The following is a 15,404-nucleotide window of genomic DNA, read 5'->3' on the forward strand; positions in this document are numbered from 1 at the left end:
CGTGCGTTTTCATTTTCCAACGCCCTTTTGCCAGATCACAAAATGTATCAAAGAAATTTGTTAGAAACATAGAAAGTGCATACAATCCTAATAGACCGATCAAAATAACTCATTTAGAGGGAAAAAAAGAATATTCTTACCTGGACTTTTATAAGTGGAAATGGTAAAAGGGGCTTATAATAAATGAAAAAAAAATAAATGCGTGAGCAGGGGCGGCGGAGGGTTGATTTGGGGGGTTGAAAACTTATCAAAAATTGTATCATTGGGATTTCTGGCGTAAGTTGACATCAAACAAAAAATTATCTAATACAAAAGTTGTAGATCATACAAAAATCTACAACTTTTGTAGAGGTCATTTTTTAACATAACCTCAAAATTTCCGAGAAAATTGCGAAATACAGGCTTTTTCAGATTTTTCGTTTTTTATTTCTCATTTCCGCAAAAATAATTTAATTTTAACGAAACTTGGTGAAGGTATACCTTTCTGTGTCTTAAATTCCCTCAAATTTTTTTAGATAAAAAAATCAAGAACTTTCTGTGATTCATTTTTTTCGGCCTGAAACACTTTCTTTTCAAAGAAAAATTCTACTTAAAAAAATCATCGTACAGAGTTCTGCTGGTAATCAATTTTTTCGTTTTGACATATAGTTTTTGTTGAAATAAAAAAATTTGTAATCACAGTTCAAAAACATGTTCAAAAATGCAAAAAAGTAAAAAATGACTTGCGGCAATGAATTTTTCAGTAATTGTTAATAATTTATTTAAATTAGAAAAGAAACAAAAACTGACTACAGAATTCAATTGTACGGAAAAAATACGAAAAAAACTGTCTCATTGTTTGACCCAAAACTATTTTTGTACAGTATTGCTATAAACATGTCGAATAGTGAATAAATAAAATATTTTTTTTTTTCTGTAGGATCGATTAGTGTACTTATTTTTTTTAAAGTTTGATGAATTCATAGATATACATAGTGTGTCCAAGATAAGGATGGGATAGCATTAGGATCTAGGAAACGGTAAGAGATACCCGAAATTTTGCAAAATTGTTTAATTTTTTCTGGTTTTATTTGAAAACGAATTTTAAAATATATTACATATTTACAATGCCACTTTTTTCGCTCTATACAATGGCGTCAACATTTTTGCAATCCGACGTTTCGTCTTCGAGGGGCCATCATCGGGTTAATTTTTTAAATACATTGCTGCTATTTTTATGACAAGATCTAGTAATTTTTAATTCTGAATTAGAGGATATTACTATTGTAATCGCTTATAAAGTTTTTAGCTTGTTAGTTATAATTTAAAATGTTTCCCGTAATTTTTTTATCTACAAAAATTTGAGGTTATTTAAGACAGATAAAGTTATATCTTCACCAAGTTTCGTCAAAATTAAATTCTTTTTGCGGAAATGAGAAATAAAAAACGAAAAATCAGAAAAAATCCTGTTTTTCGCATTTTCCTCGGAAATTTGGAGGTTATGTTAAAAAGTGAACTCTACAAAAGTTGTAGATTTTTGCATGATCTACAACTTTTGTATTGGATACTTTTTTGTTTGACGTCAACTTTCACCAGAAATCCCAATGATACAATTTTTCAAAACTTCAACCCTCCAAATCAACCCTCCGCCGCCCCTGCTCACGCATTTATTTTTTTTTAGGTTTATTATAAGCCCTTTTACCATTTCCACTTATAAAGGTCCAGGTAACAATTTTTTTTTCTCCAAGTGTAATTTGGTTGAACTATAAAGCTAAATGTTCAAATGATTGAAAAGATCGACAAATACACTGCTGACGATCCTTAAAAACTAATTATACAGGGTGTAAGAAGTTTGACTGCCGTTACTTGAGCATGAGATGGAGTAATTGTAAATGAACAAAAAAGTTGTATATTGCAGGGGCGTAACATTAACAGATTTCAAACTACAGCGAGTATTAATATTGGGGAATTTTATCACAACATGACAACAGTGCTTAACTTAATGTTACACAGCTGACGTACACCACGTGTGCACGTGGCAGACTTGTCCTATGGAAAAAATGTAAACAACTATTATTGTTTAGTAAATTTCAAGACAATTGTTTTCCTGTTTTTAAATAAATAAAATAAAATGTATCGAATTTGTAGTACGAAGATAATGTTGTGCTTAAATTTTAGCTTGAATTTTAGTAATTATGAATCTGTCAAAACAGGAACCTAACTTTAATCAAATTATGAATTTGAGAAATATATAATGAAAGTACCGAAAGATTCACGTCGTCCAAATAATCATGCATATTAAAAGTAATTTAGGTACCTACTTACCAAGATGCAAAATAATATCTGTGGATAAAGCTAATGAAAGTCACAACCCTTAAAATTAATTCTTACCAAATCAACTTGTTTGAATTTTACTTAGATTTGTTTTTTTTTTAAGATAATTACCTCATTTCATTATTATTCATGCTTCAGTGAGCGCTTTTTGCTTTAAAAAATTATACATGGTGCTCAAGACACAAAGAGATGTGTTTCACGATCTTTTCCCAATTTTATTTCCGTTTTTGTATAATATACGAGTATTTCAACTCATAATAATGATAAACATAAGCAAGTTTTCATTATGGAGTACCAGGGATTTATATATTTTGTTTCATGAGCAGTGAACATGTTTAATCATATTAATAATATTAACTGCACTTAAGTATATTTTTTAAATATATTAGACCAAAGTTCATCTCAGTTGTATACCAAATATATGTATATTTTTGCATCTTTTGAATATCAATTTTCACTGTGAAAAAACAAATTCATAGAACTTAAACTGTGTGTATGGGAATTATCCAATTTTTGGGATTAATATTTCCAAAGCTTTAGTCTTGAGAATAAAAAAGAGCGAGTGTGACACAAACTTACCAGGTTTTGGTGGAGGCTACTGGCTGGCTTCTTTCCAGATTGAGTATTAAACACATTTATGTGTTATGTGGTATTAAACAGGTTGTCACTTTGAAAATTGTCTATTTACATACAATTAAGCGGGTTTTATCTATTATTTATAAAGCAGGTGCACTCTCAGCGATATTTTAGCGAGCAAATGAGTTTATAGGCAACACGACTTACAATATTAATAACATTTATGTAATTTTAAAATAACATTTACCAAAAACATAGTAACATGTGTGCATTTTAAACCGCCATTATTTTCAAACAAACGACGGTGACGTTTGTCATACCCAATGAACATTGGAAGGGAATCTACCATGATTTGTTATGAGCGGCATGGAAAGATAAGTTATGAGAGGGAGGAATTGTATATCTCCTTGTTACATTATTGTTAATGAGAATTTTAGCAAGAGCTATTATAGAATTCCATATTTTCTGTTGCTAATATTTAAATTTGTGTTAATAGTTTACCTTCACATCAATTTCATAACGAAAAGAAATCATTAAGAATATAAAAAAATCGTTTTAAAAGTAAGCCGCTCCAAACTTCCATGAGTGCGAGAGACTGGTTGCATATCTTAAAAATTGGCCTCTAGTTCAGTTGGTCTCATCAGTCTGTGCATGGAGACTATACACTATCTAGTCTCCATGAGTCTGTGTCTGTCTTAATGCATTTTGTGTTGCCTAAACTCTAAAATTGTAATCATAGACGTGCAAAAACAGATTAAATTTACATTGCATTTATGCGATCCAAATATCTTGTGGTATAATAATGAAGATTGGGCAGTCAAACATCTTGTTTCTTTTAGATTTCAATCCCAATTATTGAAAAGTGATATCAGGAGTATTAAGCCGTAAAGACTATCTGTGAATACGACCTTTAAAAAGTCAATGCCCTTCACCAGCCACCCTATTTCCACAGAAGCTGTGCTATTTGCTCTTATATTCAACTATCAACATCAAACATCATAGGCAGTCATAGATATTTATGGAATGAGGCCAGTGTTAAATTACTGAATTTACAGTAATGATTACCTACTTTAATTTTCAAAATGGTAGCAAAATTATTTACATTACGTGGAATTTGCGATATGAATAAAATATTGAAAATAAATAATTACTCAACCACAGCGTCTGAGTACATATATTTACATCACAAAACATTTAACAATGTCTGAAAATTGCTTCCCATCCTAGTTAGACTAATATCTTCGCAAAGTAATTATTCATTGTTCTATAAATCTATAACGTATGTTGTAGGTAGGTAGGTAGGTATGTAAGTGTATTATTTTTCCTTCTAGAATCATCGATTACATGGTTTGTAACGTTCCAACTCGTCGTAAATTAAGGCCAAGGAGTATAAACGACCAATTACTGTTCATATTAGTTATGCATCAATAGTCTAGTTAGTAAAGTAGGTATGTATAGAGAAAATAAAATAATTAAATACTTAGATAGGCTACGAATCATGTGTTTCTTCTCATTTTTTGTTCAACTAAGAAAAACAAAGTTTTTTTTGACACTAAATCGAAAGCAACTATTTTGTAAATCGGTACCTAAATAGGTAGGTTAAAAAATTTTCAAAATCAAATTTCTAAAAATCTAAAGCCTTTGAATACTTGAAAATTTCACCACAAAAAGAAGAGCTCTCAAGCTTTAAAATGGTTTTAGAAAAATTCAAATCGGACGCTTAGATGAGCCATGGTGAGTCTTTTTGTGTTGAAATTTTCAAGTATTCAAAGGCTATAGATTTTTAGAAATTTGATTTTGAAAATTTTTTAATTTAAAAAAAAATAAAAAAAAATTAAACAATTATTATGTAAAAACTATCGAACCGAATTGGATGAAATTTGGTGTGATGATTCTATGCACTAAGAAGTTTAATTGGGAAAAGTATGAAGATCCTAGGTATTATTCAAGTGTCTGAAAAAAATTGACAAATAAATTCGCATTTTTTGCAATTTTTTAAATTATTTTTCCGATTTTTGCAATAACAATAATTATTTTTTCGAATTGCAACTATCTTGTTCAAATTTTAATTACAAAACTTTTTTTCCTCTTCCATTTTTGTCTAAAATGAATAGTTGCTAAGTTGTCGACGAGAAATCCAAGAAAAAAATGAATTTTTTTTGCTATTTTTTTATACTTTTTGCAATAACAATTAAGCCCACGTATTTTTTTATTTGCATAGAAAAATTATCATTTCTTATGTTGTTTAGAAGCCGTTAAAGCAAAAATCTCCGATCATATGCGTTTTACCCAAGTCTACCCTTTTTAAAACAGATACCGCCTGGACTATAATGGGTATGATACGAAATGATTTGATATTTACAGACTGTTTTTTATTACGATAAACAACTTCTAAAAATAATTTTTCATAGATATGTCCCTAAAAGAGTTTTATTAACAAAATATTTTTCATTCTCTGTACAGAACTGATAAGTAGTTATTATGTGACAAACAGATAAGTACTATAATGATTTATCTCCGGTCTATTGTATTTATAATATGATAAACTCGAACAGTAAACTTGTTTGTAAAAAAAATATAGTATGCATTTCCTTATGAATAAATACATTTATACTTTTCGTAACATTTGTCCTAAATTCATTCTCTAATCAAGAAGGTTCGGGACCCCTCACACCTTTAAGTATAACAGTTCATGAGATATTAACATTTCAACTGACGTTACTATTTTTACGCTATGTTAGAGGTAAAAAAGAAAAGCTTGCATAGATACGTTGTTTTCTTTAATTTTTATTATAATTGACATATTTCTGCATTAAAAAAATTAATCTTAAAAGGTCCTGTCTGTACGATCACACAGACCGACAAGATTTTAACCCAACAACACGAATATACTTTTCCAAAGAATTTTAGTGTGCTGAATTCTAAATTTCTCAATTGGCTCTGGTTTTCGAGATATCCTAACCTAAAAGTGCCAAAATCGCTATTTTTTACATATTTGAGGTTATGCTACATGGCTGCTACATCCTTTGTCGGCCTGTGTTATTAACGTACATTTTTCCGCTCAGGCAAATTACGAAAATTAAAAGTGAAAAAATTAAACAAATGTTTTTTATCTCGTCTTATACTACTTTTTGGAGTGTAGGAATTTTTGGCATAACTAAAAATGAACATGAGTTTATTTTTCCATTGAAACAGATATATTTTGAGACACTATTTACCTTCATGTATACTTCTTGTATGCCGCTCAAATATAAGTTATCTTAAAACTTTTACAAAATATATATGATAAAAACAAAACTTTTTAAGATGTTCTTAGTGTCCTCTATGTCAAAAACTCTACATCAAATTTCACCGAAATATTTTTAAAAACTGAAATAAAAAAATTTGTCTGAAGGCTGGTATCTTTCTAGAAGTGACATTATACCAAGCTAACTTGATTAAAGTTGATTTTATCTTCACAAACGAAAGCTACTTTTGAAGCATGGCACATTTGGTTCCGTAAACCCTGTATATTTTATTAATTCCCTACCTAGATGTCAAAATATAAATGAAAACTGTGTATAAAATACATATTTCTTTTCATTCTTTTTAAAGTTTTTGTTTCAAGCATTATTTCCTAATAAAAATAAATGCAACTGGTTGTTTATATGCTTACTTTTGTATCATAAACATCCGATGAACGTAAAACCTTTTATCGATCTTCGAGCACTGACTTGAACGCACTCGAATTTCTGGAACCGACCAATAGGGTATAAAAACGCGCTTTGATGCGCGCCTCCTTCAGTTTGAATTCGAACAAGTGAAAAGCGAAAAACCAAACCAAAGCAACTGTGTTAAGAGTGACATTTTAAACAAAATGGCTCTTCTACCGTACTTACACGACGATTCCTACTGGCTACGACCATCTAGGCTTCTCGACCAGCAATTCGGGCACGCTCTAGACACGGACGACCTCCTCCAGCCCTTTTCGGGTCTGTTACGGTGTCCAGCGGGGTACCTGAGAAACTGGCGATCCCTCGCATCGGAGCAAGACGGTGGGTCTACCGTACACTTCAAGAAAGACAAGTTCGAGGCCAACCTAGACGTGCAGCAATTCAAACCTGAGGAGATCTCGGTGAAAGTGACCGGAGACAACACCATCACCATCGAGGGAAAGCACGAGGAGAAGGAGGACGAACACGGGCAGATTTACAGGCATTTCATAAGACGTTACGTGCTGCCCAAGAACTGCGATACGAGTAAGGTGGAGTCGAAGTTGTCCTCCGACGGCGTCTTGTCCATCACCGCCCCCAGGGTGCAGGATAAGCACGTTAAACATAAGAGCATACCCGTGACGCAAACCGGCAAACCCGTCAAGGCCATCAAGGGGAAGAAGAAGTGCGAGGCGTGCGAAGGGGACAAGAAATGCGAGAATAAAAAGTGCCCTGCTAAAAAGTAATAAAAAAAAATGTGTCGTATTTCTACTTCCTTGTAGAACGTTAATTTTGTCTCCACTAAGAAAGCACCAAAGTATTTGTAAATGTGTCTGGTACATACCACATAGAAGACTGTTTTTTTTTGCATTTTTGTATTTTTAGTACTGCTTATTTTTTGTTACCTAATTTTGTTAACTGAATAAACTGAATTATATAAATAAAAACTAATAGGAATAATGTCGGTTTTATTTTTCAATAATTCTGATTAAATCTTATCTGATCGATGAATGACGATTAAAATATACAAGCTGTTTTGATTTGAAATTTGACTTCAAAAGCTTCCAAAAATCACAATCGTAGTATCTAGCTTAAAAAATACCTATTGTTTACGATGAAAATACGGAAATAGCTATAGTAGGTCCGTTATTTCATTATTACATTTTCAGTCATAACTCCTTATAAATACTGAACTAACATAAACCCATATAATGAGTTTAATTAAGAATAATAAATAATAATTCCAACATTAATAATAGTACAGTCATTGAAGCTGAAAATCTGGTGTAACCTCCGAATTCTTTGAAACTGCATGGATTTGCATGAAAATTTAGAATAAGGCTCATCTTAGGCTCAAGTTCAAAAGTAGCATATAAGGCCGATTGACGCTTTTTGTTTTTTGGGGTAAAAACTGCCCCTAAGTGAAAAAATTGAAAAAATTAAGTTTTAAGCATTTTATTGATAAAAATCTTATTCAAGCACAAAGATTAAATAATGTTCCATGTTCTCGAACATGTTTTATGATATATAAACACTAAAACAAAACCAATTGTAAAGGGTCTACGATTAATTTTAATTCTGATGGAAATGGTACTGCGTTTACTGATCATTTTTCCTTAAAAAATATGAAAAACCCATCTGTCTTTGACGATAACTCCTTCAATTTTGCTCTAATTAACTTTTATTAGTGCTCATTTTGAAGGTCTCTTTGAGTACTACAATTATTTTTGAAAAAAAAAAAATTCCACCCCCGAGAAGGGATGTCAACCCCCAACAGGGTAGAAGCGTTAATCGGCGCTATGTCACTAATGTTCATTGACCTTTTCTCTAACTATCTGTCAAATTTCAAGTTGATCGGTTCAGTTTCAAAGAATTCGGTTAAGCTCTTTGTTTTCTGGACATCGAGCAACAAATTCTTTACATCTTCCTGATATTACTTTATTACATTGTCCATAAATAACAAACGAATTAAAATAATCTTCATTTGTATAATTTAAACGATTCCCAGATATTTTTATTTAAATTTTCGACAAAAACTATTTCAGACACAACTAACTTGACAAATGTCAAGTTATTTCAATTGTTTTTGGAGTGTCTCTGGTCATGGCCAATTTGATAACAGGTTTGATACGAAAAAAACTGTCCAAAAAAATAGAAAATTGCAAATATCTCTAAAAGTAGTAACGGCAACCCCAACAATGCTTATATGGCTAGAAAGGAAATTTCAATCTGCATACGACAGAGTGTTCCATTTAAGTTAACAAAGTTATAGCTGTTTGAAGTTATCAAAATGTAACGGCAAAAATGAAACACCTATTATTGTTTTAATTTGTTGGTATACCACCATTTAGCGTTACATATGCCCTTTACAGGTATTAAAAATCCACTTTATATCACGCTCCTGAAAAGAGTTACCTACTAGCATCTCCGCGGACCCTTGCATCTGTCAATTTTTTTCTTTAAAAATTAATAACTCAAATTCTATAACTCCTAGATATAGGGAATATTTAATAAAGTGATCCTCAAATTTCACGTAGAATCCGAAAATATAATAATATACAGGGTGTCTTATTTAAATTAAGAAAGTTAATGTTGACTTCTGGTATAACCGGAAGTGCCATAGTTTTTAAATATTTTAGCTGTGTTTTAGCCTTTGCTAGGTTGCCAGATTTACAAATGTATCGGACCCATGTTCATATGAACTTTTTATCTTAAAATTAGTCAAAGATTCAATAAGCTTTAAACTTTGTATAAGAATTTAATAAACACCCTGTATATTTTAATCTGAAAATAAAACGGAAAATTTCAAGGCACGCCCCTGTGCGTAAATTGTTGCAGTAGTTGGCTTATTTTTTTTGGGAATTCCATCCCACTAAACATTTTTCAGTTTCTGACATGTTTCAGAAACGTTTCCATTTTTCTTGAAACGTTCCATAAAAAATCCATGCAACCTTCTGGTAACGTTCTAGAAGCCCAAGATGTCCTCCCCAAAATACGTTTCCAATGAAACGTTTCAAAAAATTGGTTTCAGTAACATTCTTTTTATGTTCCATTTATGCCCTCGATATTTTTGTTTTACGTTTCAGTATATTTTCAGAAATGTTTGAGTAACATAATAATTTTATTACCATATTGTTCTCATAATGCTCTCAACTTTAGATCATTTTCATTTCAAAAGCGTTTTTGAAATAGTATAAATAGTGTGAGTATTTTTTTAAATATCTCTAATACTCCTTTGTGATATTTTTATTTGTATTGTGAATGACTTAATTCGAACTAAAAAAAGTTACATTGTATATTAAAAAAAATAAATATGCTCTTCTAGTTTGGGGATGCGGCAACTTTTACTAAGAATTTCTTTCTTTTTGAGAAGCCACTGAAAAAAGTTTCTAATATGGATTATGAATTTTGCCATTCATCGTACAAATAAAAATATCACAAAACAATATCAGAAGCATTAAAAAAAAGCTACACATTTTATATAGTTCAAATACGCTTCTGAAATGGAAATTTTCTAATGTTGAGACCTTCATGAATATGGTAACAATGACGAACTGATAATTAGAAAAAGTTAGTTATGATTATGAATCTTAAAATGGTAGGTACATGAAAAACAAATAACATTACTGAAAAATAATATAAAGTTATAATTTCTTCTACGCATGGTCAATATTACATATATCCTTTTAATAATAATAAATTATACAGCAGAAATAAGGATACAAAATGATATCTTGACAAAGTAAATATCTGTAGGTATACCTAAACTCTTTTATTTAAGCATGCCTATACACATAAACAAATATAAACATTTGTACAAAATATAAAATAAATGACGTCTATTTCACTTGATTCATCCATATTTCAAATAGTTCTCACTGACTAAGTAGTTGCTCTTCAAATTATATCGAAACGTATAGTTGTTGTTCCATTTTCTTAGTTCTTGTCCCTTGTCCTCTTGTCTGTAATAGGTAGTGGGTATAACTATATTTAGGTAGATGTGACGCAAAATTGGAAATCTCTTTACACATATCGTTTTAAACATTTTGCATCAATATTCATTATTTTATATGCACCTTACAATAACCACAACTGCACACACTACAAATTATCACATAAAATAGCGTCAAAGTAAAGATGAATAACAACGAAACCAAGCAAACTGACAAACCGCAAACCTAACCTAACATAATACGAATTGAAACGACACACGGGAAACAAATAAACTCGGGCTGTTACGCGCAGTCTACGCAAGTCACGAACATACATTTTTTCTAGACTTGTGTTATAAATATGCTACCACATTTTTTTTTCTAATTATGTCTTTATATAACAAAGGCAAATGAACTAACGCTTGAGAAGGATTGGGGATTGAGAGCAAAATTTAACTAATGCCGAATGTTCCATAAGATAAGCAAAAATAGCAAAGGGTTGTTCGTCTGTTATGTTTCCGAGATCGAAAGGGAATGTTTCGAGTAATGTTTCAAACTCTCTTCAATTGTAACGTTTCGGCTATGTTTCACTAAATAAGTTTTCAAGTGCTACATTTCTGTAATGAAACAGAAACGTTTCTAGTTAATGTTTCAAATGTTTAGTAAAACATCTCATTTGCAACGTTTCATTTACGTTTCGTGTTTAGTGGGGTTGGCTTATTTTTTTTTTGGGAATTCCATCTCAACAAAATATTGTACAGACTACAACTGATTCAACTTTGGTACATGAAAAAGTGATTTGTTGTACAAATAAAGTTTCTCTGATATACGAAATTAAAAACATGCATTGAGAACAGTTATTCACAATTAAAATGAAGAAGAATTTTTCAGCAAAGATTACTTATTTCACAAGTTTTTCCTGTTTTCAACTCTAACACTAACACACTGCATTACCATTTTTTTTTTCTAGAACACCATAATTTTAATTCAAAATCTAGAAAATTCACATATTTCTCAGATGGCAACACAATACAATAGATAATGCGTAAGTATCCAGAACATTATCAACAAACCATAAAACTCTAAGTTTGTTTTCTTTCTCGATAAAAAATATCTCTATTTACTTTTTTTATTATTTATATTACGGTGCCTCACGGTAAATATTTACAAAATATACATATGATCAAAACACGGTTTCTTCTATGGATAAATTGAATTATTCGGCACTTAAGCGCATGGTTACTATAGCAACGCTAAGTGCTAATAATAGCCTGAGAATTATTTAACGCCAGACCGTAAACAAATTTACATCCCGTCGACCCTGACTTCCAACGAAGTTCGAGATCGCCATCCATCTGGAACTAGGCGATCGTGGGATATTGACCGGTGGATTTAAGGTTAAAGGGCTTGGCCTCTTTATTGCCATGGACAGTGAAAAGATCAATTTTAGCGTGACCGCATGCATTCAGAAAAACAAAATGTCTAAAAAAATAATAAGAACAGTTTTTTTTTATTATATGATGAATATGTTCGAAGTTCGATTTAAAAAAGAGCCACTAAAGCCCTTTGCCTTAATAATGCTTTGCAATAAACCTGTAGTTTATTGCAAAATTCAATAATTACATTAATTATTTACGGACAATACAACGGCTTTTATTTTTTAGTTAAAAACGGCGCATGGTAAGACAAAAACTCAAGGGAGCTCTATTTCTTCGAATTGAATGGGGATTTTAAAATTAATTTTATTTGAGAAAAAACCAATGGACTACCTACCATTTTTTTTCTTTAAAAATATCAAAAACAGTGCTCGTACGCACGCCACTGTTAGAACTAAAAATTATGTTTGTATTGAAAAACATGCGTCTTTATTAATTATATCTACATAGTATATATCACTGAAATATCTCGGGCGGTTTCGAAAATATTAATTAATTTCCTTCTTGTTCCTAAAATTTTAATATTTATTTATTTTTTCGCAACGGAACATTTTTGACCATAGTTTAAAACGCAAACAATCATTAATTTTCCATGTAGAATCACACCATTAAATATTCTCATATCATTAAGGAACACCCTATATATTTCCAGTATTGCTGCATAAATTTAGAGGAAATTGTTTCAATATATATTTTTTTAATTTAGTCGGAAGATATTTAAACATATTTTTTTTAATTTTAACAATCTGTATGCAAAAAATGAGAGCTTGAAGTGTTTACATTAATTTAGGAAAAAAGAAAATATTCTTAATTTTTTTGTCAAAACTAAAAATAGGTACCTACAGTGCATGCAATTGTTTCTATTTCTTGAGACACAACGGGATGAAGCCCAGACAGCGATAAGAATTCATTACTTTATTCGTCCAATCAAATCGTTAATATCCGATGAACGGCTACGCTACCAAGCGGACCCTTATCGCCATCTCGCTCTCGAAGCGTCTAGATCGCCCCTCCACGTATAAAAGCAGCAGGCGTTGTACGCGCCGTCAGTTTGAATTTATAAAAAGTGTCGGTAAAGCCAAGTGTTTAACTTCACCAAGCGAAGCGACTAGATTTTTCTTGAACAAACCGAAGCCATGTCGTTGTTGCCCTACTTACTCGACGAGCCTCGCTACTACCGCCCTTCGAGGTTGCTAGACCAGCATTTCGGCTCCGTCTTGGACACCGACGACTTCCTGCAGCCCCTGACCGTACCCAGACTGCTCATACGTTGCCCGGCCGGCTACCTGAGGACGTGGAAGGCGCCTTCTGCGGAGCAAGACACCGGTTCCACCGTTTCTTTCGACAAAGACCGCTTCACGGCTAACCTGGACGTGCAGCAGTTCAAACCGGAGGAAATCACCGTGAAAGTGACGGGGGAGAACACCGTGACCATCGAGGGTAAGCACGAGGAGAAGGAGGACGAGCACGGGCAGATCTACAGACATTTTGTAAGGAAGTATGTTCTTCCCAAGAGCTGCGACATAGGCAGGGTGGAATCCAAGCTGTCCTCTGATGGCGTGCTGACGATCACGGCGCCTAGGATCGACGACAAGGAAATCGAACACAAACCCATCCCCATAAAGCAGACCGGTGAGCCGGTGAAACAGATCGAGAAGAGCGAGAAGCCCGCAGAGAAGTAGGAAAATCAATATATGGTAACGTCTTCTCGTATAGACCGACTGAATTTAAAAATCATACTTGAGGCTTCTTTCTAGAACTGGTTACTGTGCATTTTATATCGCTATAATTGTAGCTGTATCCATTTGTATTCAATTTGTACATTTTATTGTTTGTAAATCCTAAGGTTACAAAATAAAATGAATAATTAAATACATTATTTTTTTTTGTTTTTACAGTCGTTTTAATTTATAGTGATAAAATGTAATTTCAATTTAAACTGTGAAGGATATAATAAAGTAATTAAGTTGTAGTTGTCAACAAGTAAAGGTAAATATCCGTAGAACTATTATTTATTCTGTAATTATTTAGTTCGAGGTGATAGGCAACCAGTTATACTTGCACATTAAACCTCTTGAAGATTGTGTTTTCGCTAGGCAACCACCTATACATAATATTCTTAATCTAGATCTAGAATCTAGATGGTTGTGAACGGACATAACAAAAATAATGACCAAAAGCTCTAAATCTAATATGGTAACTCGTTGGAAAACAGGAACTTCGTATTGCGATTAGTATGAGAGGTATTCACAAAATATAGAATATAAAAATTTTGTGCTGTCTAAACGTCGTAAGTCTGACCATAAGTAGATAATTGTAAAGTCAGCACTCAGCATTTGTTTGTAAACGTTCAAGAAAGACATTTTTAAAACATCCGTGCTTTTACATTTTTTTTAAACTAATGCAAAAAATTATAGGGTCGAAAGAATTTCCGAAATTTTTCCGTAATTTTTGACAGACTGTATTTAGGTAAAAACTGGTCGTATCGGGAATTAAAAAATAGCATTTTGAAGTTCCAAGATTCTAGTTTTTAGATCTTTTGGTTGAAATTTTTTAGGTGCTACGGTTATCATGCAATTCTAAGAAATAGCGCGACAAAAAAATTTTGCAAATTTTCTTTTTTTTTCCATACTTGGAAAATTTTTTTTCAGCTATGCCCACAGACTATGCTATGCCATTGCATGGACCAGATGGCTTGTTTATTCAGCTTTAATTTCCTTTTTTTTGACAGCTAAATTAGAAATATTCACGAAATGACTAATGTTAAGCATGACTTTTACAGTTCAATATACCCAGAAGAACCCTGTGAAGTTTCATCTCGATCTAGCGACCCGTTTCTTTGTTTCAAACAGTCAAACTTTGAAAAAAATGAAAAACTGAAAAAAATTAAAGGGTCACGATTTTTGAGCTTTTCATATGATTAAAATGAGAAAAAATTTTTTTGAGGTTTTTGCACATTTTTACGGCAAAAATTGATGAAAAAAGAAAGAAAATTTGCAAAATTTTTTTGTCGCGCTATCAGAATTAACTAGCTCCTAAATAATTTTACCAAAATATCTAAAAACTAGAATCTTAGAGCTTCAAAATGCTTTTTTTTAATTCTCGATATGACCATTTTTCACCAAAATACAGTGTCAAAAATCACGGAAAAATTTCAGAAATTCTTTTGACCCTCTAATTTTTTGCATTAGTGTACAAAAAAAATGTATTTTAAAACAGTGTATTTAATACTACAGTATTAAGACGAACATTAATATACATTCTATCTTTTGCAGTCTGCTGCTATTATTTAAATATTTTTAGATAGGAATCTGGGGAAGGCCAGGTCAGAAAAGTTGAATTTTAGCCGCCCTTGTAGCCTTATATACAGGGTGATTCAGAACTTATCCAAAAAAAAAATTCTGAATGCACAAGAGACCCTTACAAATACAATTTTGTAAAGAAAAAATCAAAAA

General features: G+C 31.8%; 2 protein-coding genes across 2 annotated transcripts; both read left to right on the forward strand.

Annotated features, from left to right (window-relative positions):
* Positions 1 to 6,668: 6,668 nt before the first annotated feature.
* On the forward strand, positions 6,669 to 7,536 carry LOC108908369 (alpha-crystallin B chain). The gene has a single exon (XM_018712400.2). The coding sequence runs from the start codon at positions 6,746 to 6,748 to the stop codon at positions 7,325 to 7,327; it is 582 nt and encodes a 193-aa protein (XP_018567916.1). The 5' UTR covers positions 6,669 to 6,745; the 3' UTR covers positions 7,328 to 7,536.
* A 5,451-nt stretch (positions 7,537 to 12,987) lies between these two features.
* LOC108908368 (protein lethal(2)essential for life-like) lies at positions 12,988 to 13,825 on the forward strand. Its single transcript, XM_018712399.1, has one exon. It carries the CDS (start codon positions 13,086 to 13,088, stop codon positions 13,629 to 13,631), a length of 546 nt encoding a protein of 181 aa, XP_018567915.1. The 5' UTR covers positions 12,988 to 13,085; the 3' UTR covers positions 13,632 to 13,825.
* The last annotated feature ends 1,579 nt before the right edge of the window (positions 13,826 to 15,404 follow it).

Source organism: Anoplophora glabripennis, unplaced genomic scaffold (assembly GCF_000390285.2).
Source record: "Anoplophora glabripennis isolate ALB-LARVAE unplaced genomic scaffold, Agla_2.0 scaffold347, whole genome shotgun sequence".
NCBI classification, from domain to species: Eukaryota; Metazoa; Arthropoda; class Insecta; order Coleoptera; family Cerambycidae; genus Anoplophora; species Anoplophora glabripennis.